Source organism: Idiotropiscis lumnitzeri, chromosome 1 (genome assembly GCF_059441095.1).
Source record: "Idiotropiscis lumnitzeri isolate Australia: NSW breed Sydney's pygmy pipehorse chromosome 1, RoL_Ilum_1.0, whole genome shotgun sequence".
NCBI classification, from domain to species: domain Eukaryota; kingdom Metazoa; phylum Chordata; class Actinopteri; order Syngnathiformes; family Syngnathidae; genus Idiotropiscis; species Idiotropiscis lumnitzeri.
The window spans coordinates 26901723-26928932 of NC_142391.1; the positions used below are offsets into that span (position 1 = coordinate 26901723).

At 41.8% G+C, this 27210-nt stretch overlaps 2 protein-coding genes across 4 annotated transcripts in view; one reads left to right on the plus strand and one right to left on the minus strand.

Annotated features, from left to right (window-relative positions):
* The first annotated feature begins 46 nt into the window (after nt 1-46).
* Nucleotides 47-4247, plus strand: mblac2 (metallo-beta-lactamase domain containing 2). The gene is made up of 3 exons (XM_088292332.1): nt 47-652; nt 2542-2756; nt 3660-4247. The coding sequence occupies exons 1-3, from the start codon at nt 211-213 to the stop codon at nt 3831-3833; spliced, it is 831 nt and encodes a 276-aa protein (XP_088148458.1). The 5' UTR covers nt 47-210; the 3' UTR covers nt 3834-4247.
* A 767-nt stretch (nt 4248-5014) lies between these two features.
* Nucleotides 5015-27210, minus strand: part of rtkna (rhotekin a) — a 63102-nt gene continuing 40906 nt past the window's right edge. For all 3 annotated transcript variants that reach the window (XM_088292323.1, XM_088292328.1, XM_088292329.1), the window contains exons 2-11: nt 15808-16069; nt 15146-15199; nt 13790-13907; nt 13464-13688; nt 12293-12387; nt 11727-11833; nt 10954-11085; nt 9955-10120; nt 9616-9720; nt 5015-8259 (exon numbers count right to left, since the gene is read on the minus strand). In XM_088292323.1, coding sequence (XP_088148449.1) covers nt 7589-8259; nt 9616-9720; nt 9955-10120; nt 10954-11085; nt 11727-11833; nt 12293-12387; nt 13464-13688; nt 13790-13907; nt 15146-15199; nt 15808-16069 — 1935 coding nt within the window. In that variant the 3' untranslated portion in view covers nt 5015-7588. The remainder of the gene's footprint in view (nt 8260-9615; nt 9721-9954; nt 10121-10953; nt 11086-11726; nt 11834-12292; nt 12388-13463; nt 13689-13789; nt 13908-15145; nt 15200-15807; nt 16070-27210) is intronic.

Sequence of the window (27210 nt, forward strand, 5' to 3'; positions counted from 1 at the left end):
AGCCAATCGTCATCGGCGTGCGAATTTTTCTTTTCCGCACGCTCGTCCAATCACAGCGTTCTCCTCCTCCACGGGTGTGTAAGCGACTGTAGCTTTGACCCTAATGAAAACATATCAGCTCTCCCCTGAAGCTAGCAGCTCCACGGCCACAAAATCAACCTGACAGCTCGATTAGCGCCTCATCCACGCGCGAAACTTGCATGAATTGGGATGTCCGCGGCCGACTGGTACGCTCACAAGTCGCTCGGCGACGGACTCTACTGGATCCAGGAACGGTTCTACCAGTCGCAGAACCGGGCTAACATATGGCTGCTGCGCGGCTCCCACCAGGACGTGGTAATCGACACGGGACTCGGCTTGAGGAGCCTTCCGGACTACATCGATGCCATGGGGCTGCTGGGCAAGGACCCACAGCGGAAGAACCCACTGCTGGCCATTGCCACCCACGCCCACTTCGATCACTCAGGCGGCCTACATCAGTTCCAACAGGTGGGCGTCCACAGCGCCGAGGTGGAGGCTCTGGCCAACGGCGACAACTACGAGACGGTCACCTGGCTCAGTGACAGGGAGATAGCCGAGGCTCCCAGTCCCGGCTGGAGGGCCAGGCATTATAAAGTCAAGCCTGTGCAGCCCACGCACATCTTGCAAGAGGGTAAGAGTGGGTCTCGAGGAGAGGGCGGGGATCTTATGTGTTACACTCGGCGCCGGTGGTACCCCTTTGGGGGGCCTAAGATGGTGCCCCCCAACCCGATATAACAATTTTTCGTGGCCGGACATTTTTTTTGTGCGCGTGTGTTTTGAGGGGGGTTATATGAATTGATCCATACATACAGTTGTTAGTTACCTATTAAAAATGTATTTAGTAAAGGAATCGACGCTCCACAATATTAAAGTAACGTACGTAACTTGCAGAGCTGGGCACTCGACCCTTTTTTGCCGGCCAGTCCCCCGCCGTCCGGCTCTGTATGGTTCCGGACTCGACCCTCTGGCGTTATTCATAAAAATTGTCGGGCCGGTGACCCGAAATACAGTCACGCCTGAACGCACACTGCTGTCTCACGTCTCTTCATACACAAACAGTTGGTCGTGGCGCTTTTGACGTATTCTGAGGCAATTTTTGTTGTTTGCCCATTGGGTAGGTTCATCACACGCACGAGGACCGATTCGTGGGCCGGACTAAAATCAACCTCGGTCCTTTGTCAATCGAACCCCTTTTTAAAAATGGTCACATTCCACAAACGCAATATCAATCATAATGTCGTATTTAGACTCGTGGGGGCATATAAAACGCATGAAGAAAATTTTGACTTAACTTCCAATTTCTGCCATGTGGCGAAGCCACACGCCAAGTCCATAAACACAGTGCACCTTTGCTTCTGACTAGCAGACATCTAATTTTTCTCACCCAAAGTTAGTTGGGGCAGGTGCCCAGCTCACCTCTGACCCTAATGAGTATAAGTCACATTGAAAATGAACGGACACGTAGAATACTATGTGCTGTATCTTCATCTTCATGCTCTTCAGTGGACTTCGATAAGGAAAAGGTTCCACTCTTTCTTTAAAAGCATCACGGTCGATCGTGATGCAATTACATGTTTAATAGATGAACGGTAAAAGTATAGGGGTGTCTACACTTCCTTTGGCGGAAATATAAAATAAACAGCATGCATTCCCGTGACGGCTTTGTGTACAGGTGAAAAGAAACCACCCAAGATGGGCCATTTACGCTCCAACAATGTATGCACGCACGCACCACACACACACACACGCGCACGCACACACGTCGGTTCCGCTGTGTCAGACTGCTGCAGTGCAGCTGGACTGTGTCATTGCATCGTGTGTTTATGTGCACAAGAGTGAGTGTGTTTCATTTCTAAGCATGACTCATACCTACAGTATGTTCACCTATAACTGGGATGGGCAAACCTTTTGATTGGCGGTCCACAATGGGTTCTAAAATTTGACAGAGGGGCCGGACCAGGAGCAGAGGAATGGAGTGTTTTGGTAACCTCACCGCATCTGAGAAAAAAAATACATTTATTTTAAATGAAAGTGAACAAAAACATTACAACAAAATATGTCTTTGACACACCACAGTATTTAAAAAATAAAACATTAACAAGGTTTATTCATTTAATTTTTTTTCAACCGATTAAAACGTTTGACGGGCCGCATGTGGCCTTGGGCTGTAGCTTGCCCACGCCTGACCTATAAGAAAAGGATGGACACTTTTTTTTAGAATCCATGGTTGGAAGAAAGAAATTTGGCCAAAATACCTGGAAAAAAAAAATCAAGCACAATACACAATAGTTCCCCATGAATAATATTTAACTCACCATTCAAGTTTGTGTTCAGTAAAATAATTGTTCCATCAAAAACTTAGAAATAAATGTATTTGGAATTGGGGGGTTGGATATGTTAGTAGTTCATGGAATAAAACAACAATGGTAATTTAACTCCAAAATATAGCCGTAAAGAACAAAAATGGAGACACTGATCATTTTTGTAATGAACAATCAATCAACGTGGTCTCGTGTGTAGGTGATGTCATCAACCTTGGCGACAGGCAGCTGACTGTGCTACACATGCCGGGCCACTCGCGGGGCAGCATCTGCCTCCACGACGGCGACAACAAGCTGCTGTTCAGCGGCGACGTGGTGTACGACGGCGCCATGATCGACTGGCTGCCGTACAGCCACGTCAGCGACTACATCGGCAGCTGCGAGCGCCTAGTGGGCCTGGTGGACAGCGAACAGGTAACACTCGAACCGCCAAAGATTCATTGGATAGGGCAGCTTCCACACCAAGTGCCACCATCATGACCCGTATAAAAATCCAGTATATTTAACATTATTGGTATTCACTGTAACACTAAGCAGCATTCAAGCATGAACACTGTGCCAAAATTTCATTTAAAAATGACGGAGTTAAATGTGTTGCACATAAGTTCAATAAATCCTTTTACAGAAATAAATGTTTAAAAAAATAAAACAGCAGAAGCAGAATATTTTTAGGCATCAGAGCCTTGCCTTTAGATTCCATGTAGAGGGATAACATGCAAATAAATGAAGCAAGTATATTTTCAAACAATGAAAAGTTTATTTGTTACTTTTTAAAGCATCATATTAATTATTTGAACAAAATGTCATCAAAATAAAATAAAAACAAAGAAATGTAAAATTAAAAGAAATAATAATGAAAATATTTCAAGCTTTTTTTTCACCACAGTGCCATCTGGTGGAGCCCACGAGAACCTCAAAATCACCATAGATTAGAGAACGTCTCCCTCAAATAGAAAGCTTCTTTTTCCCCCACCAGCTGAAAAAAAAACAAAAGTACTTCAGTTCAGGAGTTCTCTTTTGAACAGTGTCGCTAGCCAAAACTGCAGAGCCTACCCACATTCTGTCAGACAAATTAAAATGTGGATGCTTATTTCGGATTATCAAATTGATTCTAAAACTGCACATTTGAGTTACCTAATTCACGGGCAGCCTAAGCCCCACCTGTGCAATAATCAGTATCTCTGCGTGCTCACCAACATATTTAGACAGATGTGTGAACAATATTTGAAAGACATAGGTTTCTGTGTATACACTGCATGTAGAATTAAATGATTTCAAAAGGAGAATCCGAAAATGTAAACGTTCGTGTCTGAGCAGGTGGATCAAGTCCTGCCGGGTCATTACAACACCTTCGGCGCCAAACGCCTCCACCGCATCGCCAGCTCGTACATCAGCAGAGCGGGAACATGCCCGGCCAAGTTGTCCACTTGGGCATGGAGGACGGTGGCCGGCGTGGCACTCAGGGCATCCCACCCACGCGGCATCTGCTGATTGGACGCCTGCATAGCACGCGCACATGCCCTGAACACGTCGTTAAAATATATCAAATGTAATGGTTGCCAAACTTTCTGTATGTTGTATGTTGCCATTGGATTACTTGAGAATGAAGCCTACTGATCAATGTGATTCTATGATATTCTGATGATGTATTGCTTGAGGTTGAGATACATTAATTTGTGTTTTTTTTTATATATATATATCTACATATATGTATTGCACATATGAAATTACAATAGCACAAGCACCGAGGCATTGAAGCCTAGTTAAGACGGCCGTAGTATTTGTCTATGCATACAATCAGCATCTGCTACCTCCCATGTTTGGAACAGTGCTTTGTACTATCTGCGTATCTGTTTAAGGCTCGGCTCGTTCAACAATGACAATAAAGCCTCCCTCCTACCTTCCTTTTCGTGACTTGTTTTACATACTTTTCATCTTCACATGAGATGTCTCCCCAGGGGCTTTGCTGCCAGAGAAAAATAATAAGCTATCTTGCTGGCTTTTGCAGCTTGATGTGTATTATTGTTAGCCATGGGCATACTGAATTCTGTCAATTGTTGAATTCTGTATCGTGTGGCAAATTGGAGTGCAGTGCTTTGCTGAAACCAGTAGAGGCGCTGTGTAGGCTTAAATAGTTGGTGCTCTAATGAAGAAAAACAAGACGTCAATTATAGTAAATTGAGATATTTATTATGGCAACATGTATTTGTATATGAATTCATATTAAAAATGAATCTTGGGTAAAACCCGACTCAGGAAAATGAATTGTAAATTTAAAATGAGATAAATTTCAAACTTGAGAAATAGTTGAATTGTTTTGTTTTTTCCCTTCCATATCTATTCTAAAAATAGCGTAATTCTTGCAGCAATTGTTTTACTACAAATTAACTACAGTCACTGCTGATATCCTGAAGTTCTTCAGGAACCAATCAAGTTGACAGCCAATCAACAGCGCCTCTACTGGCTGTAACCAAGTAGTGCACTCAATTTTGCAAACTTCAAGAAATGATGCAGTCAAGAGCGTTGCAGCGTACAACACTAAGTGTGAGTTAGAGCTTTGTTCATATTGAAATTTAATGTGAAAAGTAGGAGTTGTTCTTTTATCTTGGTTAAAGCATTGTTCATGCAGATCAGATTTCATGTCTATTACATAAATGAAGTCCATCATCAAATTGCTTTCATTTCATTTATTTTTAATAATATTTTTTTATTCACACATTTCTCATGTTCCCCTTGGATGGTTTACATGCAGAAACACAAAGGCAGGCTGCCACAATAAAGAACTCTCGCAATGTAACAGTCAATCCAACCTCATGACACATAACGGTAGCTGCAAATCATCCACGATAATGGAACATAAAGACAGAGCAAGGATGCTTATTTGTTAATTTATAAAAAAAAAAGAAACATTAGTACAGAAACAAATGCCACTTGCAAGCATTTGACACTCTTTATTTTCAGTAACAATAGGAAAATGGATGTCCGCCCTCGTAAACCGTACTGGTGAAGAATGCTGACTCTGCTGTAGTGATTGGACAACAGGAAATTTACAGTTTTTTCACATTTAAATGGACAAGTTGTAGTTGTTTTTCAAATTGTCTACTTATTATTTTTCTCCTATGTATCCGTGACAAAAAATGCAATAATAAATAACGGTTTTACATGTTCTACGTTAACATTCGAGCCACACTGAAAATAAATAAAACGTTTGACATTTTAGGAGAGTGAAGCCAAAATAACAACAAAAGGAGAGGGGCAAACATTGCCGTATTGTGAAAATATAATCATAATCTTACTTCAGTAACTTATAATTGGACAATAATGAACTTGCAAATACATGAGAATGAAGTAAAAATATTATGAGCATACATTTTGGGAAAAAAAAAAAAAGTTGTGTTGCAAGAATAAAGTAATACTTTTACAGAATGAAGTCTGACTTTTTTTTTATAAGATTAATGGTTATACCATCAATATATAAAAGTCAAGTTACGATTACTGTGAATTTAACAATTACATAGGCGATGTCACATGGGGAATTTGCCTTCTTAGTGGATTTCCCTAGTAGATGAATAAAGTCATCTATAACTTGAAATATTTAGTTTGTGTGACTGAATGAAATCACACATCTTGTTAGAGCTTTGATCATATAACTTCAACTTTATTAAACAAATGTATGTTCAAATTTATAGTGTGGCCCTAATCCTCCTTCGTGCTCTATCCTGCTATAATGTAACGACCATTGCAGTTGAATTAAATTCAACCGAACAGCTTCAAATCATCCAATGATCTAAAAAAATTGAAATGCCAGCCAAATAATGCAGGATAAAAATAGCAACAATACAACCAGGTGGAGTGAGCAGATCATACATGTGTGTGTGTGTGTGTGTGTGTGATTATTCGTAGTTACATATGACAGTACAGGGAAGAGACAGCAACCCTTTGAAGCATGGGTGTCCAGACTTTTCTTCCAAGGGCTGCATACAGAAAAAGTCCACTTTGCTATTCACCTTCATTTTTTTTTTTTTAAATTTTACATGCTAAAATTAATCCCTCAGTATGGGTAAAGATAAGTAAAGCAATTATAAATTGCTTTTATATATTACTGTACTGTACATACATTTTGATTCCAAGCGCAATTTGTTCTAAGATAACCTTTGACAAAAGGGCAGAAAGCTGTTTTGCTGCTGCACCTGAATTATATTTATTCATTGCGGTGTAATGAGTAAACATTTTATGGCTAGTTTAGTGAAGTGTGATTGGTGGAAAACAAGAAATGAGAGAGAAACCAATTTCTTCGTCTTCTGCTCTGCTACCAAATTCAGAAAGAAAGTACAGTGGTGCCCCGAGACAAGAGTTTTCATTTTTTTCCCCAATTTTTTTTTAAAAATAAACGTATTGATATATAATATTGTACTTTATAAAAGCACACATAATTAAATTGAATGGAACAGCAAGCTCCTGTAACACTGTGTTTTTTTTTGCAAAGGATAAAAATATATGCTTGTGCATATTATCTTCGGTCTACATGTGTTTCTCCACTGTTTGAATTCAAATATCCTCTATAATACTGCAACACTGATGCTATTCATTCGCCAATCTATGACGTTTTAGAATTTTTCTTACTATTACGCCAAACAAACTTTATTAAGGCAAAGCTATTTGGTTGCTTTGAATACACGTAACTCTTTATTATATGTTTAGTTAAATGGGAAAACTGGCAATGAACAAATTGAAGCATCTTTTTTTTTTATTAAATATTTCATCATGAGTTCAGCTCATTGCTGTCATATAGTTAATATCCCTCATGTTTCATAGCAAAACACATCTAGTCAAATCACTTGTATCTCAAGGCACCACTATTGTACAAAACAGGCAAATGACACACACTGAGTCAAACGATATTTTTTCCATCTGTCATGGACCGCAAGTGGCCCCCAGACCGTAGATTGGACACCACTGCTTTAGAGTCATTCCATCACATGCTCACTCGTATTGACAACATACATACTGGACACCATTGTTAGAAAACACGTGATTTCGTCCCAACAAAACTGCAAGCGGATGAACAGTGATGACAGTCAGAATGAAGCCGGGGGGGAGAAATGGAGTCGAAAGTAGCTTCCAGTTTGAACGGGGATAAGGTCAGCAGGTGCTCCCAAGCAGCATGACTCAATATCTCTTAAAGTGGGTGAGTAGCTACCATTCGATTTTCACCAGTCTCGTGGAAGTGCCTCCTCGGCTTGAGGTCACACCTGACTTTGGAGCCAGTTGCGTGGGTCTAGTCTGGCCCTGAGGTTCCTGAGGCTGCGTCTGGCCGGCGAGGGCCGCGAGAAGGCGGCGCACTCGGACGACTCTGGGCTGTGTCCGCCCTCGCTATTGCTGGAGCTGCTGCTGGAGGTGGAGCTGGAACAGGACAGCGTGGTCTGCGTGCTGCGCTGGGGCAGCGGCGAGAGGGACGAAGTGGGAGGCCGGCAGGGGCAGTGGAAGGCGCCCCCTCCCGCGTAGCCCCTCCCCCGCAGCGTGCTGAGCTTGGCGTCCAGCGAGAGCGTGCGGGGCCTCGGCCGGGACGGGGACGACAGGGAGAAGCCGCGCGAGGGGTCGGGCCAGCCGTGGTGGCGAGAGCAGGGGCTGGTGCTGCAGTGGCTGTCGCTGTCTGACGTCAAGCTGGCGTCCGAGGACAGGAGAGCCCGCGGGGGGCTGGCGGGGCTCCGGGAGAGGCGGTGGGGGATGAGGGGGCCGTGGCCCGCCAGGCAGGAGGTACACGGACGAGGGGGGCCGGCACTTTTTGCGTGGTTCTCCGCAAAGAGGGACATCCAGGTGGTAGATGTGCCCAGCTGGCTGCGCAGCTCCAGTTCCTGCATCCTCCGGGCCAACATGTCCGGCACGCTGCTGCCGAACTCGTCGGGAGACTCAATAACTGTAGAAAAGATGCGAGTACGCAATTAGTGCTGAACTCTTTTATTGCATCTTAAAGTGCACACTTGAGGTTAAAACTATTCAAACCTTGGCAACATTTTTAGTTTAAGTACATTTGAATTAGTTAAATCAAAATGACGATGTATCAGTATGTGAAATAATCACAGACTAAGTACGGTTAAGTTGCTTTTAACTTTAATTCCAATGGAGCAATTTGATTAGATAAGATTGTATCCATATTGTATCCCTTTTCTAAAATGATTTTTTGGCATACATGAATAATCAGTGGTTAACTAATATTACTATGAGTTGTTAAAAATCTTTCCAGAAATAGAGTTTGATTTAAGTACGATTGCTTGTCAGATGAGGACAAAGGCCTGGAGATCACTGTCAACTTCCAGGTGTGCTCATGTGATTAAATGACACACCGAGCAGGAGTGGACATTCAGCCAACGTGCTAACGCAGCTAACAAGCACACAGCTGTCCCATGAATTTGCTTCATTTTGCATTTCGGGACGATTTTGTGTAAATTTCCACTACTCACAACTTTCATGTGAAATACTTAATGCGACAATGCCGCTTTGGCTCGTTAGCTCGAGGCTGTGATGTTGTTCTCTATATCACTGTTATCGTGATCAAATCACAGCCGTGATAATATATGTGGTATGACATAGCTCCCCCTCATGTGATGTTTTGAAATGGTTAAATGAAAAATATATTTACATTTAAAACTATTAATATTGGAATTTTTAAAACATAGAGCAATTACTCATGTTTTCCACCATTTGAGATAGGGTTTAATCCTCTATTTATTTATATCCATTTTCTATACCCGTGTATCCTTTAACCATCTCTTACGACATGTATGTAATGTGATCAGACCTCATCTGTGTGACATAATCACACAGGCTCCTCCTACGTCACCTGTCGTTGTAATAGGATGAGAGAAGAGCACGAATCTCGGCGGACACAGCATTGTCTTGCAGCAGAAGACCCTCACTGGAGGGTGCGGCAAGGGGGGCTGCCAGCGGTATTTAGGAACAGCCGAGAGGGGGGGGGGGGAGAAAGAAGGTGGGCAAAACAGAAAGCATGGAGGGGATGGGAAGGTTGACCAAGGTAGATGAGTGGGTGTAGTTGGGCGGATGAAAACGTGTTGGAGGTTCCAAAGAAAAAGGAGACAAAGGAGTGACGAGCACACGGGGCCAAAGGAGCAGAGAAAATAGGACAGAGTGAGTCACAGTCTCAAGTCGGTCTAATAGTGCAGAACAGCAGCACGGCAGATTGTTAATTTGGAGATGTCAGACACGTAGCACTCCTCCATGCACACGGGCACATGATTCTATACAAACATCGTACCCATTTCGTGGTAAAGGGAGCCTTGCTTTGGCGTGACGGGGGCTGGTTTCCGTGGTGATGGCTGTTCAATTTTCATCAAGTCATCACAGCACTGCTTCCACTGGCCTGCGTGATGGAAATGGAGACAACATGTTTTATTTATTTATTTTTTTTTTTTTACAAAAAGCAATCAGATGACAAGTTTGCCCTTGAGAAGGACAGCAATGTCTTCTGATTGGATTTGACAAGGCAGCATGACAGGCAAGTGGTTAGTTAGCACGATTGCTTCACATTCAAATGTTTTTCATGTATGTAACAGGAAGTGATCAAAACACAATGATGAATTTGCCAAGCACGTACTCATGTCATAGAAGCGTTGCCAGAAGGCCTCCATCCACCTGTGCGTCTCATCCCGACTGTCGGTGGTGAGTATGTGTGTGACGTCTTCGCCGCCGTACTGGTTACTGATGCAAACGTTCTGAGCTTTGCCCTGAGCGTCCTTCTCCGACACACGTATCCTTGTCTCCTGTTGGCATCGAGACAAAAAAAAAAAAATACACGCAATCAGCTTCCATGAAATGACTCTCATTAGTCTTCATCCAAATAAATGCCCTTTTGGAATTCTCTTTCCAAATGTATTTATTAAATTCACTAGATGGCAGTGTTGCTCCACTAATTTTTCTTCCCTTCAACCTGAGTAACTGATTCGTAGACTTTGCTGTGGTTCAGCTGTATACAAAGGATAAGAGACAAGAAGCTTCTGCATGAGTCACAACGCAAAATTCCCCATTGTGGGACTAATAAAGGACATCTTTATCTTAATCTTTATCTAAATACTGAGTTGGACGGCAGACATTTACGTCACTCATGATTGGAATATTTATCGGAAATAACTGATGATGAGAGACTTGGGACGCATCATTAATCCTTCATTCCCAGCCCAGGTAAAACAAATGTACTTTTCGACGTCTATGCCCGTCAATGGCAGTGAATGAGTTAAGATGGTTAACGAAGTTGGAATGACAAGATTATAAACAGGGAGGACAATTTAAGGTGGTTACAACAACTCTGCACGGTCTGTCGATTTTAGAACTGTTCAAAAATACACATTTATCACACATTGGAGGACGATATAAGATACTTGTTGGACAATGACAATTGCGTTCAACATAAGTTGGACAGGTTCCAACTTTTGTTTCAATTCTGATACCACTTCAGAAAGGTCAACTTCATCCCCCCCTTACAGCATCGGTGCCATTTATACAGAACAGTGAAAATGGAGACTCTTACAGAAAAAAAAACACAAAGTTGCTCAGCATGTTAATCTACATTAGTGAGATTGTGATTTTTGTTTCGGACCTTGTTGATGGCGATGGTGAAAGCCGGGTCCACGCTATCCTGGACGTCTTCTTGTCTTTGGTAGCAGGAGAGGCTGGTTCCTTTCAGGACGCCATACACTTTTGTCCAGCTGTGAGGGCCACTTCCCAACTGCTGTGTGGACAACATATGTCGTGTTTGGGTCAAGATGGAGTTGTTTTTACATGACAGACATATAAATAGTATATATAAACAAATAGTCTCCCTTTATTTCTAGCCCATTTCTTTGTTTATTATTAAAATATAGCCACAATGGCCGGGGCAATCCGCTTCTTACTTAATAATCTCACCACGTCATTTGTGGTTCAATAAAAATATATTACAACTCTGTGCACGGCATGTGGGGCCCCTTCCAATAAAAACGCCGCTGTCAGACTTTTTCCATTGCAGCGAGTTTGTATTAATGTGACTTTGGATCTTGTTTCTTTTCGTGCGATAAACCTTATATGGAAAATATTGACCGTTACAATTCTGCGAGTGTAACACTGGTTTCATGTTAGTCTCAATAATGACAGAAAAGTTAAACTCAGTATAGAACCAAGCTTAAGTGATCCAGTGGCTGGAGTGGAGACCGCACCTTCTCAATCCAACTAATTTGGGTCAGTACCATATCAAATACCTTGCTTATCTACTTTTCCTCAATCCAACCTCCTCACCAGAGGTAAAACGACTTGGTAACCTCAACAGGGGAGGTGAAGCTTAGAATGAGAAGAGCACGGACAAAAATAAAATGGAAACACAGACTTCCAACTTACCGACACCTTCAAAGGTCCACTCCTCATCTGCTGGGTCATACACTGAGGCTGGGCTGCGAGGCGGCAACACACACTTCCATAGAGAGGCAGCCAGTACGAACACTCTTCTACACAAACAGAAATACACACCATTAACATACACAAGTCAGCCACAAACATGTTCGCCAGCCAGACAATGTCACCATAAAGACAAAACTCGAGGTGCTGAGGTGTAAAAAGAGTGGCAGCTGCGGGCTGCGTGGCAAAGAGCACTAATGAAAGTTTTACAGGACAGCTGCAGAATAAAACACCGGGAAACCTTGTTATCACTTCAGCTTTGCACTGCAGTCACCTCTCTGGAACAGCCTTTATTCCCGTGACCTAGACTATGGCTGTCTGTCAGGGAGTATGGGAGGACAGAGAGGGAGAAGGAGGGGTTGGGGGTGGGCGGGGTGATGCAGCGAAATGATGAAGAGTGCAGCGAGCCAGCAATACGAAAGATTGACAAAAAGGAGAACAAATGACAGATGGCTACGTTGGCAGAGAGAGTAAGGGAGGAAGACAAAGTGATGGAAGCCGACACTCACCGTTGCCTGAGATGGTGAGGTCGTGCGTACGGAAATTGTCCTGGGCGTGTGACAGCGACAGGGTGGTATGAGCTAGCAGGTGGTACTTGGGGCCTCTGTGGAGAGATGAAAATGAGAACTTTGGTCATTTAAGAGGAACTTGTAGTTTGACATATATACATATATATTAGGGGTGTAAGAAGAAACTATTTGAATTGCAAAAAGTTGATTTAAAGGATGCTTCAACTCAAATCGATTCCACGTTAAAATATCAAAATATGTATCAAATAATCTTTTATTATAGAGATATAGCTTTGAAGGAAATTTACATTGCTGGCAAGTTCATTTATACGTACAGTATGTAAAATGACAACTCATTGTATCATAATCTCACGCCGTACCATATAGAAACTAATCTTAATCTCAATGAATCGAGCCAAGATGAATCGTTCAATTTTAAAATTGAACCATCCATGAATCGTATTGGATCGCCTTTCATTAGGTAAGATGATTACAAACTTAAATGCGCATGGCCACTCAATAGTTGGAGAGGAATTACAATGTGATAAAAAACACATTGATCTTATTTTGTCACATGAAACAAAATGAATTCTTTCATTAGATAATTATAATTTCTTTTTTTTTTTTTGGGTACATGTTGAACATTGCAATGATATCAATATCGCAATATTCAACACCCATATTGCATATCGCATGTTTTTCCAATGTCGTGAAACCTTAACAAAAACAATTCTTGGCAAAACATACATTTTAGATTTTAAATTATGTCCCCGCTCCTCATATGACAAATGACTGCAGTTTTAATAAATGACTTTGTGAAATTGTGCTCAATGAATATAATAATGAAATACATAAGCTCATTAACCTTTGCGGTAGATCTCATCAGTGACCTTTTCATTATGCAGCTGAAGTACTTTTCTCTGACATTTATTCTTTAGAACCATTAAAATGTATCACCCAAGTAACTTTTAATAATCCATCCAATCTATATTGCTCCACCCATATGGTATCGTACACTGGTGGCACAATTAAGTCTTTCCAAATGGAACTGCAACACTGGCATCAAAAACGGAAATGAACTAGGTAAAAAAAAAAAAAAAAGAAGCCTTTTGACGCCTCTAATCTGATTTGTTGATCCTTGTAGTAGGCAACTGTTTGCCATCACACTTACGGCACAGATGGAACGGGCAGCAGGAGAGGAGATGCCCCTCCATTGCTCACTGGACTGCACGGGCCAGGGTCCATGGCCGCCCGTAGTTTCTTCCCAGCCGAGCGCCCCAAGGAGGAGCTCAGCTTGCTGGCGAGCTTCCTGGGGGTGCTTCCCGCTGAGAAGTCCTCCTCTGAGCAGCAGCTGTAAAGCTCAACGCGTAGCTCGAAAGTAGGGCCGGCTTCACTGCTGTCACAGGGCGAGTACCAGAGAAAATACCATCAGCTTCACTCCCTCCAATGACATGTCGGTTGCTGGCTTGGGTTGAGGGAAACCGCCGTGTAACTTACAATACAATGGTGTTGTCGAAGCAAATGTCCGTGAGCGTGCGGTCCACGATTACCATGTCCGTGTCAAAGATCTCTCCTCCCAACTGCAGGAGGCAAAACACTGCGCAGCGATGGAGCTCTGCAAGGGACAAGGTGAACAACACAGTTTTACATCATATTCAAGCTTCCTCTGCGGAAAATTTTATTGTTTCTGTTTTGGGCTTTTTTTTGGTAAGTTTTAGGCTTATTTCCTATGAATTATACACACAGGAGAGGAAGTGTTTACGATAAATGAAGCAGTAAAATGTATCTAGACTTGGACCAAACATTACAAAATACAATTGGAATTCATAACACTACAAATAAAAAATATCGGACAAAAATAATGCTTTGCCGGCATCATGAGATAATTACAAAAACGTTTTGTGAGGCATCAGTTATTTGTGGATGGAAAAAGACAACTCACCTTCCCCCTAAATACTCCAACTTGTTACTTCAAATAAGAGTTGAACACTCTGCTTACGTGAACATGTATCACACAAGCAAGACCCATCGCTTACTCCTCTTACTGTCTCTCGGTGTGCCTACTGACCTCATTAAGCTCTGTTAAAAGTCTACTACCTGTCTCCTGGGTTCATTTGTATATGCAGGCCATGCCGATTAATTCGAAGCTGCCAAGAGACGAATTAACCCACATTGACTTCCTCAAGAGGATGACGGCTATAGCGGAAGGTCATTTGTAAAGACCACCACGCTCTTGTGGCAATAAGAAACGCCAGAAAACATTTAAACAACTTGTGTGATGAGCAAATTCCTTTCAAGCAAAATTACTTTCTTGTACAATTTATTCCCTCAATGAACTATGACCCATTTCCACTGCATGCGAGCTTCTCTTTCACACAGCCAAGAGGCAAAGCTGCGGGGCAGCCTGTGCTGCCAGAACTTTCTCAAGTCGAGAAGGATAAGAAAAAAAAAAAAAAATACACAAACATACACGCGTGACTCCCAATGAACTGGATGCACTACTGGGATACTTGGTCATAAATTTCTCTTTGGGCTGAGGTCTACTGGGCTCAGGTGTGCTCCTCTCTGTTCAGGGCAGTCAGTTTTCCATAAAAGGCCCCGCGAGAAGTTGCTACGCGGCAGTGAATGCATCAGTCGGAAACAAAAGCATGAAAAAATAACAACAATGTAGGTAAATGGGGTCTCCTGTCCACCCAGTGTGTCTGGAACAAGAAAAACATGCACCCCCCCTCCTGCCTGTCCTCTAAATCACAACATTCTCAAAAATAAGAAAGACAACACCAGCATCCAGCCATAGATGACTCCCTAATGGCCCTTAGATGTGCATGCGTCATTCCACAGGCGGCTTCTCACCTCCTTTGTTCTTGAAGTACTCGGTGTCTTTCCACATGAGAGGTATGCGGAGATCTACCACGAAAAAAAAAAAACACACAGGGATTACATTACAAACATTATTCATCACTTATCATTCCTTTGTGTTCCAAGAAAAACTACAGTACACAACACTTACTACTGTATGGTGTGCTCAAACATGTGACATAACTCACACATTGGCAGAATATACAGCCTGAGAAAAGAAAAATCTAACCATGTCTCCCTTATTGCTGTGCTCCCTGCCGTGAATTGTGTCACGTTGAGATGAGCGCAGTACTCTCCACTCAATAATCATCCATGTGCGTGCCCTCACTGGCGATGTGATGGGCAAAGTGCGCACGTCAGCACGCTCACCGCGCTCAATAAACGTTGACGTATGCGCTAATGAAGAGCCGGTCTGGCAGAATCAAATTACACTCCACATATGCTCAAGAATCTATTAGCTTTTGTGCCTTCTGGTCTGCTAACATGGAGCATTAGAAGACTGTTGCAGATTCTACAGTTTCTTATCTGTCCATCTAGAGTATCTATCTTAAGTATCTATTTGTCTGTCTGCAAGCGTTGCGACCATTTGTGTTCAAACAGCAAGTTGTTTGCCGTAAGCCCGGTGACGGGGGAGTCGAGACGCCAACTGTACTTACCCGATATGGCCACTTTGCCTTTGCACGGTAGTCTGTCGTCCATGGGCCCCGCGTCCGACGACCGCCGCGTCACCTTCTGCATGACCTGCGCTTCCTTCATCTTCTGCAGCTCGGACATGTAGGCCATGATGCGCGTGCTGCAAGTCTGCAGGCTTTTGGCCGCTTCCAAGGCTTGGTCTCGTTGCGAGCAGGCGGCCAGGAGCTTGCAGGCCCCGTCGCGCATCCGAATCTCATGGTCAATTTTTTTCTGGATGTCGCTGTCCTACAGGGGAAAGGAAATAACGTGATTAAAATTAAAAAATGATTAACAATAAGAATTATGCGCAATGACATCTCAAATAATCGTGCGGAATATCGTACACCAATGTAAACAATATGAACATATGAATAATATTTCTATAAATTATATTTATATCTGCGTAGGTCAAATTTGTGAACTATTGACTGATGGTTCATTAAAAAGAAAGCAATTAATCTGTTTTATCAATTGCAACCGGTGGCATGTGTTAATTGTATGGATGTTCAATACCACCTTTTTAGGACTGATACAGTATGTTTATTCACCAATACAGTTATTACTTTTGATGCATAAAATTTTATTTAAAACAACGACAAAAAAATTGTAAACAAAGACCTTTCTGTCTGTGTCAACCACAGTATAGTGCCAGCTACTCCTGAGGAGGACTTATTCAATGTCAGATTGTTTTTGCCTTTAGTATCCGTGACAGGTATCGGCAGCGTCAATGAGTACCCGACACCTTACAATAAGGCTGGTATCGGACCGACACCGATACTCGCCCATCCCTAGTTATTTGTACCTTCTGTCATCTAAATGTTCTGCCATTAACTATATGTTAAAATGCATTTGCAGTTCACATCTAATCATTTTCAGAAAAATTAATGGAATCGGTCAATTTCCCACAATGCATCTTACGAACTCAAGTGTGGCAGGAAACAGTGATTGTGAATCACTGCTGAGCACATGCTACTATCATTGTAGCTGGCGTAGTTGAATCCATGTCATTGCAAGGGCAGCGAAACACAAAGCGCACACATGCACGGACACAGACATGCACGCGCACGTGGCAGAAATGTATCAATCAAGAATGAAACACATTTCACACTCGGTACCTTTGGGGTGAACATCCAGCATAAATAAGAGGCCCACTGACATGCCCACACACATTTCGTGAGATTTGCCCCTAAACTAAAATGACATAGCATGAACAAACATAAAAAGTATTCTAGCAATGTAAAATATCATGCATCTATATAAAGTTGCAAAGGTATACCCAGAGCAGGTTTTGAAATAGCATGGGCCTCACCCCCAACTGAATACCAAAATATACCGAATCTATAATTGAAGTAAATTAAATATTTATCAGACATAGAAAATGTGTGTTTCTTTGCCCACAAGCTGGTGTGCGAAACCATCACTGCTAAATTGTTAATATGTACAAAAACACAAACCCCAGTGCTGCTTTTTCAGAGGCTAAAATGAAACAATGTTTATATTAGTGATAGAAAAAAAAAAGATTGCTTTACAATCAACCCATCACGCAGTAGGGAGTAAATACAACACAATGTGGCTTCCTGCTCCTGTGACGGTGGAAACACTGTCCAAATCCTCAAGCTCCAATCCACTTTGTTTGCACCACTGAAACACTCACACAAAAAACTGGTATCAGTGGACAGAGAGGCTAGAAAGTGGAGCATGGTGTGTGACAGATAAAGAAAATGAACAAAGTATCAGCAGAAAAAACGCTGAGGTCACCTGCAGTGACCTTGAATCAGCATTGTGAAGTACTGGTGTAAAGAAATGGTGGAAAATGAGCTTATTTAGTGCAGGAAACAAATTAGTGCAATTGTTACACAGCTGTTATTCTGCTGTTGCTGGTGTGTGTGTGTGTGCGTGTGCGCGCGTTTACTTCAGTGCGACGTTAGCACAATTAATCTCTTGTGCCCTCTCCTTCTCTGCGCGCTTCCCTTCCCTGACTCCGACTTTTATCATCCATCCTCCTCTCCGTACTGCCATATGAATTTTTCATTCTTTTCATTTCAGTTCTCCCTGCTCATTTTCTCCTCGGCAACTCATCAGTTCCACTTCAACTCCCGCAAAACACCTCCTCTCTACCTGCCTGTTCTTCAATGACAGACTCAGTGGGGGAGGCTTGAATATGCTTTGGACGTTGCACGTTCTTGCTTATACACAGTGAACTTTCAAACTGGTTCATGGAGAGCAACGTTGCACGGCAGTGAATGCTTCCAAAAGAGCAGTAAATCACAGAAAAGATCAAAATACGCTCCCAGGCACAGAGGCCAAACCACTAAACACTGTCATTGGGACCTGCAATCGAGCATCGGGCAAAGATGAAACTACATGCGACCAAATGTAAACAAGTCTTCACAAACTTGAATTTTCAGACAATATGTTGCTAAATGTAGTCTTTATGAAGAAGAAACCCGTCATTTACTACTGTAGGTACATGTAAGATTGAGGAATCATGTCAAATTGTAGAAATGAAGTCATGGGAATAAACTGGCGTTGTAGTAGGGGAGGCAATAATAATGATAAATTGTAGGACCTTACAATCTTGAACTAACTGATACCAAGTACCAATACTTGAAGCCATTATGTCTTTAAATTGTGATGAAAAAAAGATTAGAACCATCAAAAACACCAACTCTTTCTGAACATGGAATAGGTTTAACACAAATGTAACAATTTCAACGAACTGCAAATTTTCCTCTCTGTCTCATATTTAGCCTGTAAGTAAGTTATGTGATGTATTAGTCTGAACACAAGGTGGCAGTATGTAAATGTGTTACATAGATAAGAGACAAAGAAGAAATAAAAGATGATGAACGTAGAATTGGCTGGATATACAAATAGGAGGCCATGTTAGCGACAAAATAAAGTGAACAAAAAGAAATACAAGACAGTTTCTTTACAAATGAAACTGTGACAGGACAACAGTAGAGATACTTTTTACAACCATCGCTTCCCCTTGCCCGACTTGCAAAGCCACAGCTTTATGGTCAGACAAATGAAGTGACATGTCTGTGACTGACTTGCCTCCATCGCCATCCAAAGATTCCTCATTTGCAGTCAGCTGAACGTATTCTCACCCGTGGTTACCTTCAAATGACTGACATGGCTCCTACTGGTTTATGTCAAGCTTATGAGCGGTGGTAATTCAAATTACTACATGAAAAAAAGCAAAACACATTTTAAAGCCGAACACCAGTAGAATCATCATGAATGCCATCAGAAACGATGTATGCCATGTTCTGATTTGGCTCCTCAGAATTGAGCTGAATTGGAAGGCTAATGAGCAAAAAGCCCAGCTCAGACTATCAGGATGAGTCCAGTTGGAGCTGGTCTAAGCGTGACCTGCTATGCAAAGGTTCTGTATTTATAGCAGCTTAATTAACGGGCTTTTCCTTCTGGTCATCTCGGAATAGAAGACAAATAGCCGAGATCTCACACTAAGCCTTAAGCTAAACAAGCAACACCGCCTGATACCAGATGAGAGATAAACCTATCAAACACAGTTTACACACACATACATGTATACGTACACATACAGACACACATAATGATTATTTTGTGTTTTATAGAGGGTATAAAGGGTGATCAAGAAATTATGCAAAAAAATGACATATAGCATGCTGATATATTCTATAATCAGAGGAATGATTATTACACGGCAGCCTGTGTGTAGCGTGACGCCGCTCCTGTCATGGTGTCACATTTGTATTGTCATCATTTGAATTTGACAAAAAAAACATCTCTGCTCTTAATTAAGTCTTAGTACATTTTACAAATAATTGTGAAATAGCCCTGATTTGACCAGCTTTATATTGATATACATACCATATCTGTTAATTATTGAAAATGATGAAAATTCATCGACGTGGGTAGGCTGTCATATTAGCAATATACAGAAAGTGCTAAAGGCTACTGTCAAAATATAAAAGTGAATGACTACAAAATTTGATGCAGAACACATAAAGCTTACTGGCAGTCTCACTGCCTGAGTTCCCATGCATATTTATTTCAAAATCTCAAAATTGCTTGGAGGATTAGTGGTTAGCATGGAAAACCTGGTTGACTATTTCTAATACCTGCATTTGTAAATGGAAAAACGAACAGAGTAGTGGATAATTATCAAGGTTTGTTTGCAAATAGAATAGACAACTTGGAAAATCAGCATTTTTGGTCATGTGTGGTCATGTTCACATCGGTGACTGACACCATTTTATACTTCCTCAATGGCCCATTAGCATCCACAACTGGGCTGTGAGAGACTGGTGACAAGACCAGCATGTAAAGTGCCTGTCACCCTACATAAACTGGGAGGCTCCTGCTCCCTCGGAACGCCGAACGCACATTAGTGGATGCATAGATGGCGGGACTTTGGAGGAGAGCCATTGCACGTTCAGACGGGAAGAACAACATCCACTTACAGCCATTTGCTGTGAACAAAACAGCTCTCCCACGTCATTCATCAGCAAAAGCTCCACCGTTTGAAGCCACACACTCTCAAAGTCACAATACTATGGTTTGGACGTTGAGATGGAGAACCCAAGTGGAAAATATCAAGATTAGATTACTTGATTCATTGATGGGGTAACAATCAAGAGCCGCACTGCACTTGCTCGCATTTTTCTTACAATTGTCATTTCGGCCCACAGTCATTGAGCAATCGTCATATCAAATATGATAAACACCACTAAGGTCTGCATGAGTTTGTAGGTTAAATTGAATTAATTTTGTTTTGTTTGTCTCACAAGTAAGCCATCATCAAAGCAATGTGTGAGTTGTTGTCACTCCTTCAGTCCACTTTTAGCATGCAAGTTTCCATTCCTCATCTCCTCCGCCGCCAACACAAATGTCAAGTCTCCATCTCATCACAAATGTATTCAAGACTTCTCCCTCAGGCCGTGCTCTACCTGACAATGTTTTAATAAAAATTCCTTGTCATACAGAATATTAACCAACCATGATAATATTACATATCAAACAACAAAACGAAAAAGAAAAAAAAAGAATGCGCATTGAAAGCGCGCAACATTAATGCAACAGTAAGCTTTCAGGAACTTTGATTTTGCGGTTGATACCAGATGCTCACTTCCTCAATGACCTCTGTGCCCCCACCTGGTCACGTGTGCGAGTGTTTGTGTTGATCCTCACTTGTGCATCCACTAGTGTGATCTTACGCACCGACACACAACATCTACGTAAACATACAAGTGTTGGTTGGGGATTTGACGCCCCGGCAGATGGCGTCTAATGGATTGTTTATCATCTCTTGTTCTGCATGAGTGGCCTTTCCCAGCTAGATAACTGATCCTTGAACTTTGACCTGTATCCCACACAGTTGAAGTGAAAGCTTTTTTTTGTGTGGAATTGGGGGCAATATACATTAAAAGTGAGGAGTTGATGTAATGCAGCAAAAACTATTTTCCCATGGTGGAAATTTGTGTTCTGTCCAAGAATTACCCACACACACTTCACAGGGGGACTCCAAAGACGGTATGCTGGCTTTCAATCAGCCAGCCACAATTATGTGCCTCGCCTTCCTCTCCACCCTCTTCCGCCTCCGACTTTTCCTTTTGCTCACCCTCTTCCTCTCCAACACCCACAGCACAGTTAGCGAAGCAGTCAATGAGCTGAACATGTGACACCGAGAATATGCACAGAACAGGAGAGAGCGACTCAGCAGATCGTCAGACATCACCAGTACAAATCGGGAGTTCAGCCGGTATTTTCTAATTCAAACCCAACTTGGATTTTAAATCATTATAATCTTTGACATTACGCGAGACATGACTCGAGTCAAATGCTTCCCCTTACCTAATGCGTCCAATACTTTGCTAATGAACTACAGGTGTCACACTTTGGCACCAGATGAGGTGAAACTAACAAGCATGAAGTCATAAACTATGTTCAAATTATCAAAACATCCCTGAAGTGTTGTAGATTGCAGCTGCTGCTGAGATACCAAGACACAAGAGCAGAAAAGAGAGGTTTACTAGTTTGGACATACAGACAGCAAAATATGGGAATGCAGCCATCCGATTGGCTGGGAACCAGTGTAGCGTTTACCCTACCTCTCGCCCAAAGTCAACTGGGATTGACAAAGAGCAATAGTGGCAAAAAAATTTATATGTTAGCAAAATATCTCTTGAAGAAGGTGGAAATTTCACGGAAGTATCCAGTATCACTTTTCAGAGTAACGCCTTATCATGGTTAACATTTTAATATTCAACTGCAGATTTTTTGTAACAGTCTTGTAACCTGTAATGTAAGTCATTTCAGTTTCGTAGTGTCAATTCAAGATAGATGAAGACAGATGGTGAGTAGAAACAAGCAGGAATGTGGAGGCAAAGTTACCATACAGTGGTATCGGTGTGTAGTGCATTTTTTTTTCTGTCGGAGTACACTACACAGGTACAATATTGAGGTGCAACCCCCTCAAAAAATACGAGCAAAATACTATGCACCATTTGAAACCCTGAGTAAATATTTCTATGAAAACTTCTTGGCCGTAAATATCCAGAGATCAACAACATATTTTTATACTGCGCGCTGTTTGTAACCTCGAAAGGCCATATGTCGGGGCCATTGTAAAAAAAGGACCCAAAAGAGGCCGAATGCACCACCCTATTAAAAACATCCTTTAAGTTACAATCCACGCCACCGCAACCCATATAGACTTCAAAACAAAAATAAAGGCAATATAAACAGCATGTCCCTGCTGTAGCCTTAAACTCTTGAGCAAAAATACATTGACCACTATCAAATGTTAAAACGGTAAAACACTGCTTGCTAGCAAGTAACAATGTGTATGGTGACATTGAAACTTTACTGGTTTGAATGTGAGCCTTCTGCATAATTAAAAGTGCACATTCTTCTTCTCTTAACACTCCTAATGAGATTGCTCCTTATATGTGAACTTGAAGCGTGCAAATACATAGTGCATAAGTGGCGTGCATGTGATCCGCGTTGAGTGCTGAACCAGCATATGGAACAAAGCACCGCGTCTCTATTTAATTGCACTCTCAAGTTAGTGATTGTACATGTACGTATTAGATTGTAGACAAATGTCGATTCATTTTGGACATGCATTCTCATAGAGCCGCACTGGAGCTGAAAGCAGCAGACAGACAAACCCTACAGCAGCCTCATGTAAATACAATGTGCATTGTAGCCAACTATACATGGACGCATCATTATCCACTTTACGACTGTGAGTGGTCCCTCGCCATAAAAACAATGCGACTGCAGAGAGTAGATTTATGCATGGCTGGGTGCCGCTTCCAGGCAAAATCTCATCCACAACTGACTGGAAAAAAAAAATGCTGCATGCGACCAATGGGGGAGTTTATGATAACAACAAGCACCAAGAAGTTTTAGTTTTTCGATGTGAAATAATGCAGACGAATTGGGACTCATTAAAAAACACATGATGACATGATTAAACGAAAAGGGTGTTTAATAAATGTAACCTTCACCAAGGCCAAACAGTCCCAAACATGTCGTTCAACTCCAGTCCTGTACAGGCAAATGGAACCGGAAGAATGCACTAGTTGAATAGTCAATGACTTCACAATGAAAGTCACAAATATTGTTTGGCAAATAGCATAAATTACAAAATAATTTTTCAATATTTTTGGAGAACAAGAATAATAATTTTGAGAACACAAATTGGATTTTTTTTATTGGGACTTTCTCCTTTCACTTACTTGTTCACCTACCTGGTTGACATTTATTTCCCCAATTTTTTTCTCGTTTTACCAAAATATAAAAAAAAAAAACAGACTTGGGCAATTATGCTAGGTGGCTGGCAAAAGATAATAATAACAATAATAACAAAACCACAACTGAATGCCCATCTGAAAAGGGATCCACTAATGTTTGTAGACGAACAGCCGTCAGCAAATTCACCAAACACTCTCCTGCAACAGAGCAAGACTGTTGTGTCTTCTTAGTAACAAGACAAAGGGTTAATTGTGAAAAATCAACGATTAATGTAGTGTTTCACCTTCAGCCCCAAAAAACATGGCAAGCTTACTTGTTTGCGTGTTTGTTTCTGTCAAGTAATTAAACTACTAAAACGGTTGTGGGTTTGTATTCGAGTACATTACAGATGCGTGCTGTTGGTGCTTGATGATCTCATTGCTGCCATCTGGGAACCTGTATAGGAAATTACAACTCCTCTTTAAGAGGATGACAGTTATTTGCAAATTTTTGCTATTTGGGCTCCCCATCGCACCAAAAACTCTGGGGTCCACTGTATCCCTGTCGTGCATCAAAAAAGGAAAAAACTAAAGCAACTCTAAACCTCTGCTCATACGAGTGCAAACAATAGTTTTTATTTTTTTGGCCTTCTGTTAAATCTCAACCGCTTTAAACACAAGCTTCTGACAGAATTTCAAAACAGAGCCAAGTCATTTTGCTGCCAAGTAATGAGACTTTTTCAACGGTCGTGGAGAAATCCTAATGCGAGCAACTGGCAGGCTGAACTGTCTGGTGGCTGCGAGGCAATTAATGAATTAAGACACATGCACACACACACACACACACACACACACACACCCACACCCCTGTTGACTCACATGTCCAGCATGGCAGAGTGCCGCCTGTGTCCATTATAGAGTTGTGATACGGTATTATTAGCTGACCAAAGTCAGAGAGAAAGTTAAAAAAGAGACAGCATACACTGATTTTTACTGCTTCACTTTCTATAACACAAGTGGAATGTCCACCAGTGGAAAGATACACAAAAAGACGTTCCTTCGCACAGCCTCCTGTTGACCTTGTGCTACGTGTTTTTTTCTCAAACACATCATAGTATGTTTAATTAGCAAAGCTCAGCATGCGTCACAGTGATTGACAGCTCTCAGTACAACGAGCTGGTTCACACCTCCAGCAGACATGCGGGAAATATCTCAAATAATACAGACAAATTGACTGAAACACCGGCTTTCATTCAAAGCAATTCCCATTCAGTTGTAATCCACGCATTTAAAAACATCAAACAAAGCAAAGGTTTTCCAGTGGAGTGGAAAAGGAGAGAAGAAAACGTTTCTTTTTTTAATCAAAACTACCAAAAGGTTCAACTTTTTTCACAGCGACAATGAATGTGTGTAACCAACAACAAGCAAGAGCCAGGCACTCTAACCATTTACAGTAACACTGCGGTCAGTGTCAGCCTGGGAGGATGCAGGAGAGATGAAGTGGTGAGTGAAAGGATTGAAATGGGAAACTGGATAATATGGTGATGAATGAGTGCTTAGTTACAATGAAAGCGTTAAGACGATTCATTTGCTAGATAAACCTCAAGAATCTACCTCAGTAATTTTTATCTGATAAACATTCATATGCCAATCTGTACAATACGGCCTCCAAATGTCCAGATACACCTGCAAGCAGAGGTAAAACAAGACTATTTTGTGAGAATTAACTCCAAGGGGTGTTGGCAAAATAGATAGATGGATAAATAAATAAAATAGTCACAGAACCTTCAAGCATTCAGTCACCTGTTGGTAAATGCCAAGTGTCAAAAGAATGAATTAATCCAGCGGAAGTAGCTTGAAATGTGATGAGACAAAGCACCTGGTAGTCGTGCATCACTATTATTGTTATAATAATTTATTATGATGTATTTTTTTCTGTTTTCTTCAGATTTGTGGTGTAGCCTGGGCAGCCCAGAATTTTGCTGAGAGGGGGGAGCTGCGGCAAGAAAGGGCTGCAAAGCTAAAAGGGAGGGTGAGGATGAGCTTGCAGGAGTCCCTGTTGGGCTGCAAACATTAAGCTTCTAACTACGGGGAGGGAAGCAGGGGGGTGGAAGGGGGGGGGGGGGGCGGTTATCTCCCTCTCACAAGTCCAGCCTCAACGTTTGCCAAGCCAAACACTGAAGCCCATTTGAAGAGCTCTAACGAGCTGACGCTTGCAAATCAGATCGTTTTTACATCCCCTGCCAATTAACAATTTCAATTCACACACACACACACACGCACACGCACACTAGAGTTTCTTCTTTGAATGAATCACTAAAGAGTAAATCTAAGCTAATTACCTCGGACACACCGAATTAGCATTTACAATCCATCTCACCGGCAAACGGCCTTTGCTGTGCAACACAGAACATAATGAGAATGAAATACCTATGTTTAAAATCTTGAATAAAATTGGGCGACCCAACTCGAAATAAATTTGAAGAACTGCCGCCCTCCACAATCCAAGTGCACATTAAACAACATTGTCTACAGTCTCTGTTGTTGGATAGTACAAGCAGTGGAAAAGCAGTCATTTATTCCGCGTCTCTCTTTCTAGCCAAGGGCCCCGGTAGTTGAAGCTGCTTTTATTGCACTCCATAATTCATAACTGTTAGTGCTGTTGCTTTATTTAGAATATACGGCCACATGTGTTAAGAAGCACATGTGCTGGCCTGGCCCCCACGTGAGAATGCCGCTATGCAGACGCTTTTGTCTGACAGGAAGGTGAACAGAACCAAAGACGTGCAATAACGACAGAGCAGCACACCTTCTTGCGTGCGTGCGTGTGTGTGTGTCCTTGAATCACTACCCACTTGCAATAGCCCTCAAGTGAAAGTAGGCAATTAGAATATTCATGAAGCCTTTGAGTTTGATATGCACATCACTTGAGTGACCCTTATAATAAACGAATATTCAGGCACCACTGTACAGTACATGAGGATTGAAAAAAAAAAAAGAATTACAGTTCTTTTCTTCTTACCAAGAACATTCAGCTTGGGAAAATGAATTGTTGGAGATCAAGAAGATGAGGAGCAGACTCATTCCAAAAAGGTGGCATTGAGGACGATCGAACGCTGACATCAATTCAAAGCCGAAAGGTGAAAGGATGAATTATTGACACACATGAAGAACAAATGTAAGCTGAGACAACTATCGAACCTTTTTTTTCCACCCTGTGCCACTTAGGAGCCCTTTGAGCCTGCTCTGATTACTGATGCTCCAGATTCAGTCTGAACAATGTGATGTGACCTAATTGGTCTTACAGTTCTCAAAATCAAGTGCAATTACAACCTGCAGTCTCATTGGGGGATCGGTATGTGGGTGGATCGTTGCGCTTGTATCGGTGTTAGAGTTTTATACTTCCCACCGTTTGCGATTGGCTGCCGACCAGTCTAAGATGTACCTTGCCTCTATCCCAAAGTCAGCGAGCGAGGATGTCGGCTCCAGCTCAGCCCTGACCCCAATGTTGATAAAAAGCTATAGGAAATGGATGAATGTCTAATTAAATAGAGCGGAACCTTAAAAGTCAAGCATTCCTTAAGTCACACAAAAATTCAGAGCCAAGCATACGATAACCTCATGAGACCTCTGTTTAGCAAGTATGAAAGGATTAAT